Consider the following 5,978-nt stretch of genomic DNA (forward strand, 5'->3'; position numbering starts at 1 on the left):
ACGACCATAGTGAAAATAATCTACAATAGCTCAGATCTTTTCTAAAACATTTAACAATCAGTGGTCCTACTATTGGAAGAGTAGAAGCCAGTACGATAACCAAAATATTGATCCTTTCAAAATCTTCTTCTTTAAAAACTGGACTTGGAGCGTTTAGACTTTTTGTAGTTGTAAAGAAAGTTGATAAAAAAACGTATTTAAAAAACATACTGGAAAGTTTATTCATTTTTCTTATAAATAGTTTGATATTCTAAAATTACACAAATAATTTGTAAAAAACTTATTCTCGATAATTTGCGCCATCAAATATTTTAAAGCAAACTTTTATATAACGTATTGAGACGTAATCGAAACGTGACATAATTCTGACTTCAGCGTTCACATGACTTTCTCTTTTCATGTTTATGATCTTAAAAACCGTAATGATCGTTTCATAAAAAACCAATGTGTCAATAGCTGATTATAATCGGCTTGTTAATCCTTAAAAATTATTCTTTAAAGTTTATTGCTGTTTTATAAAAAAAAAGTTTTAATATATTTTTTTTTAATCTCCAGTTATTGTAAAATTCAACTTTTAACATAACATGTTTCATGTTTGACGCACCGCACAGTGGAATATTTGTATGACAAAACCGCTCAAAAATATTTTATGGATTTTTTTTCACTTTATTTGTTTAAAACACAGAATTTTATTAAAATCAAATGTTTAATTAAAAAAATAAAATTTTTTAAAGAGTAAATTATTAATAATAAAAAGACATATTCGTCTATCAAAGCTTCATGCTGAGATCATCATATTGACTGTTTCTTTGGAAAAACATTTTTTGTGACGTTTTGATCGAGAACTACTTATGTATGGGTCTGAACTCAAAGCAGCCTATTTAATACGTCTGTACTGCAGTTGATACGAGAAAGCTTTCGACTAAAATTTGAATGTACTGCCGAAAGTGTTTGCTTCGGGCTTCAGCTGCCTCCTCGGATAACTGGCCGATAGGTTGGATTGCATGAGTGATTACTTTGGCACCATGCATCAAAACTTTATGCATGGTTGGAGACATGGGATACCAACTATACAGATTGATATAGAGTTTAGCAGTTTCAGGAGCAAAAGCGTCGAATTAAACAGCATCAATTTTAAATCAACTTGAAATGATTTCAAGAATAACGTGTAAACCTTTTATCAAATCCAAGTTAACACCAGTTATTTGTGAAGGTAATTGCGGGTTTAGAAAAAATTCTCTTGACGTATTGCTGTCATTCGTATTTCCAAACCCTGCTTTAGGTATATCTACTTGAAGCCCTAATTCTTCTTTGAGAGATGTTTGTATTTTCTATTTTGCTTCTTTGACAACTTTTTTTTCCTCGTCTGATCAAACTTGCCACTTTTGCAAAGGTATTTTATAAGCTAAATGAAGAAGCAATTCAAAAAAGTGGATCCTTGCATGAAGAATCGAGAGTCTAAATGAGATGGTTTCTGTATTGATTGGCGCTTTTTTAATCAATTTATTAAAATCTTTCGATGTTTGTCTACAAATGTAGCACCTCATAGTTAATGTAGTATTAGTTGCAGCGTTGCACACTTCACCATCTACCATTGTAAAAAGCAAGGTATGCTTTATTTTTCCAATTTCATTGGGCAACCTTGTTTCCCTGAGATTCCTTATTTGGTTTTTTACGTGCTCTATCTCGTCCATTGTTATGTCTTTAGATTCACTAATGAAACATATTCGAATGGGCATGCAGAACCTTGGAGATAAGGTGACTGGGTTTTGCCATATAATTTTTTCCTGGTGGCCATCAATTTTAACAATCATTCTCAGAGGTACTAAAGAACTTTGAAAAATATTTGCATCACGTCGGTGTTGTTTTGAAATTTTTGCTTAAACTTGTTTGTTGCCATCCATCACAGCCCCATTTTGATATTAAAACCATATTTTCTGTTCTTCAATTGAACACTTTTCTACAGCCTCTGAGACATATTTATATAAGTGTAATGTGGTGTGGTCGAATAATGCTTATAGTTGAATTGAAAGCTGTTGTTTCGGTTACTTGTATTCATTCCTTATTAGGGTAACATTCTTTATTGGCTTGTTGTATTATTTTATTTATTGACAGTTACTTTTTTAAAAGCAAAGTTAAATGTTTTTCGGTATTTTTTTGCTCTTGAAGGCGTGGCAGTAAATTCTTTAATAAATTTTGAAACATCAGTATTTCCTGTAGTGTGCTGGCTCATTCTGGCTGCATACGCCAACTCATCAATTGATACCTGTTTGCGCAAATCCATAGTTTTTTGACGTTTGCTACAATCACTTAGTTCTACAAATGATTTTGATGGTCGTCCAGGTTTCTGTCGAATGTTTATTGACCAATAAGGTAGCTCGATGTTTGATTTGAGCCATTGTTTATTGTTTTTTATAAAACTTTCTTGTTTATAACTTGCAGCTATCCATATTTTCTTGAAACTGCTCTTAAAGAATTTTAAAATTCTTGTTATGTTACTTTTTTGATCTATTGAATATTTCATAACTGTTATAAGGTGTTCTTCCAACAACGAAAACTTTTCATCAAATTTTTTACCTTTACAATCTTTGATTATTTCATATAACTCTCTTCTAGTAACATCTTTTTGACTTCTGTCGAATCTACATGATAAATAATAAAATAAGTAATACATAGTGGTGTGTCCTTAATAAACGACAAATAAAATATATTTTTTTGTTTGAGATTTTATAGTTTAATAGTTTAATATATTAGTTACAATTTAAGATTTACGTAGTTTGGTTTAGTTTGTACAAAAATATTTAAAAATTAAACAACAAGAATTTATTTTATAGCTATTTTAAGACTTTTTACGAGATTGTGTATATTACGAAATGGTTTGCACACTATTTTTGAAGCGTTAAAATAAAAAGTTGCGGATGTTAGCCGATAATTTTACAAAAGTATCTGATTGTTTACAGCCTATAGTTATTGCTCGTAAAAAAATAATAACTCGACAAGACCATACTTGTTTACAAAAACATTATTATCTTATAATTTTATATGAAAATTAAAACTCAAATAGTCCATCATAAAAACGCTTTATATTATGCACAACAACGACAGAAATTTAATTTAATTTTACTTTAAAACATAGGTCATACCTTCCTCTGCCATAATTAGCAGTTTATTTTTTTTAAACTGAACAATATTATAATAATAGCTGCAACAGCAAGTGTCACAAATTTTTGAATTTTTTTTTCCTACGAAATTTCAAATAACAACGCCAGGTCCTGAACAAAAATACGACAAAAGAAAAGATCGAGAAGAATTTTCGGTTACATAATCTAATGAAGCAACTATCTAGCTCGAAAATAATAAAGTTAATAAGATTTTTATGCGAACTTGATTTTTTAACTTTTAAGCGATTTTGTCATACAAATACTCCACTGTGCACCGGTGCAAGTAACAAAACTTACGGTACAAGTAACGAAAACTGAAAAAGCTGACTCAGCGGAGTCAGCTCTATAGCTAACACAATTGTATCAGTAACATTGATCAATAAATTAAAATTGACTTATCTTAAAATAAATAATTGCAATTTTATGAAATAGATCAAATTTTTATAAACAAGTAAGATTTAGTTATAGAGTGCGTATGATAAAAAAGAAATTATCGAAGTTTAAAAATAGCATTTAGCTTTTTATTTTCATATTTTAATCACATATTTATTTTTAGTTTATGAAATCTACTTTTTACTAATTCATCTAATAGTTTGTAAAATGCCAATGCTATAAATAATGATGTTAAAAAATGATATGGGGAAGAGTGGGGTAAAGACGAATATTGGGTGACTCGAACGAGGTCGTAACAACATGAAAGAGTAAGATCCTTGGCAATCTCTTTTAGTTTGCTAAAAGGGGATCATGCTTAATAAGGCCTGATGGGTATGAATCAGTAACGAGTTAGTTTTTTTCCACTATAGATTACTTAATGTTGAAATGTGAAGTATATTGTACGAATACCTTATTTTAAAGTTATTTTTATTTAGATAAAGTTATTCGATGTTTTAAAATAAAAAAAAACACAATGCACAAAGATATATATTAGACTGTTCGAAGTTTTTCACTATATCGATTGGATGGTGGAAAACGTACATCAAATCAAAATGAGAGTCTGATGACTGAAGGCAATAAAGGTACAGATGATTTTGATATTAATGATGAAGATAACAATGGTATGATTTTTTCAAGATTATTATAAAAATAATTCTAATTTTGTGAAATTTTTAGATTTAAAAATGTTTAAATTATTTTTTTAGTTTTAGTTGCTTTTCCGTTAACAAAATAGTAAAGATGCTGATTATTTTTAAAAATATAATAACAGTTAATAATGTAAAATAAAATTAACTATTAATAATATAATAGTAATGAAAAAAAGCATGCAAAAATCAAATTTTTGATTTTTTTTCCTCGAACAGTGTTTTTTATTACCTCGTGTGTATGATTCTGTAAAAATATTATGTTTATTTGCAACCTGCTGAAAAAATTCTTCAGCAAAACAACAATTTGAAAAAAGGATACTATTAAAATCTATAATAAGCAAAGTATTAAAATAAATGATCAAATGTAATTTTTTTATTATTCTTTTTATTATAAAGAATCACCAAATAAATTACATTAAAAAAGAATAAAAAATTAATAATTTTCAAAAATTAATTACCTTTTTTTTTACTCCAACTTCGGCCATGAATAAACAACGAAGGAGAGATTTAGCAAGAATGTTGTGAAATGTTAATATGTAAAAGATGTGGCTTTGTGAATAAAACAGTGTTGTGAATGTAAAATTTATTGATAACTTTAAACTCTTTATTCAAACTTTGTTTAAATAAAGAATCTGTTTATAGTTTCAAAATTAACTTGTTTAAAAAAAAATGTGGGTGGAGGTATGAGTAAGAGATAAGCAGCTACAACATCCGGCTTCAAAAACTGAACTTCCACCACCAGAGGTAATGGCATCCACACTAAAAAAAATGGCAAACCAACTATGAGCAACATGGAAATCATTTTAGTAAAAATGATTTATACGTGATATTAGTTTTAGTTTGAATAGACTTGAAACATGCGTTGGTAATAACTTCTTGGTTAACTCAAATCAAATGTGTTTTAATGACAGCAAAGTTACACTTTCCTGGTATTACTCATTCATCAGTTGTCATTGTGATAAAGAATCGCTCAGAACTTTAAAAAATATGCCGTCAAACCATGTAATGTTGACCTAGCTAAGCACTATTGATCAATGGTATTTATTATAATTATATAAAAATTATAAAATATATTTATATATTTACATATAAACATTTTTTATAATAACTTGTTTTTTAATAAAAAAAAAAAAGCGCAATTTTTGAAAAATAAAATTCAATTTGAAAAAAACCTTGAATAAATAATTTTTGAAAAATTTGTTTTATCAAAGTTTGTACAAGTTTCTGATATGTGCAATATATATTGCTACCAATGCCTAAAAAGTTCTACAATTTACATTTACATTCGATACCTACCAAGAATAAAAACTTCACAAAAAGTCTCCAACTTTTTTAAACTAATGATAAATGAAAACAATTCTTTTTTACACTCTGTTAATATTATTTTAGGTGGTTTATTATACAAGACAATCCTAATAATTTTTTTTTTTGGTTTTTATATAAAAAGTTTCAAATTAGTTAAATAACCATAAAAAATACAAAAATAGCACGTAATTTAAAATTACTCAGTGTTATTCAATCTGCTTCCTCTACTAAAACTGAAAAACTATTTTAAAAAAAAACTGCTAGTTTTATAATATACTTATAATTTATAAACTTTTATCTATGATGATATCAATGATGTAAAATGTAATTTAAGGTCCTGTAAACAAAAAACTGATTAAAAACTTAATTTCTTTTATATCTCTTTATTGTAACAGACAATTTTAAAATTCAGTACTGATGACATCGACAA

General features: G+C 27.6%; 1 protein-coding gene across 1 annotated transcript in view; it reads right to left on the minus strand.

Annotated features, from left to right (window-relative positions):
• Positions 1–423, minus strand: part of LOC136077980 (uncharacterized) — a 39,799-nt gene extending 39,376 nt beyond the window's left edge. Inside the window, exon 1 of the mRNA XM_065792487.1 lies at positions 1–423. This exon is cut by the window's left edge and continues 6 nt beyond it. Coding sequence (XP_065648559.1) covers positions 1–226 — 226 coding nt within the window. The 5' untranslated portion in view covers positions 227–423.
• Positions 424–5,978: the final 5,555 nt, after the last annotated feature.

Source organism: Hydra vulgaris, chromosome 03, assembly GCF_038396675.1.
Source record: "Hydra vulgaris chromosome 03, alternate assembly HydraT2T_AEP".
Lineage (NCBI taxonomy): Eukaryota > Metazoa > Cnidaria > Hydrozoa > Anthoathecata > Hydridae > Hydra > Hydra vulgaris.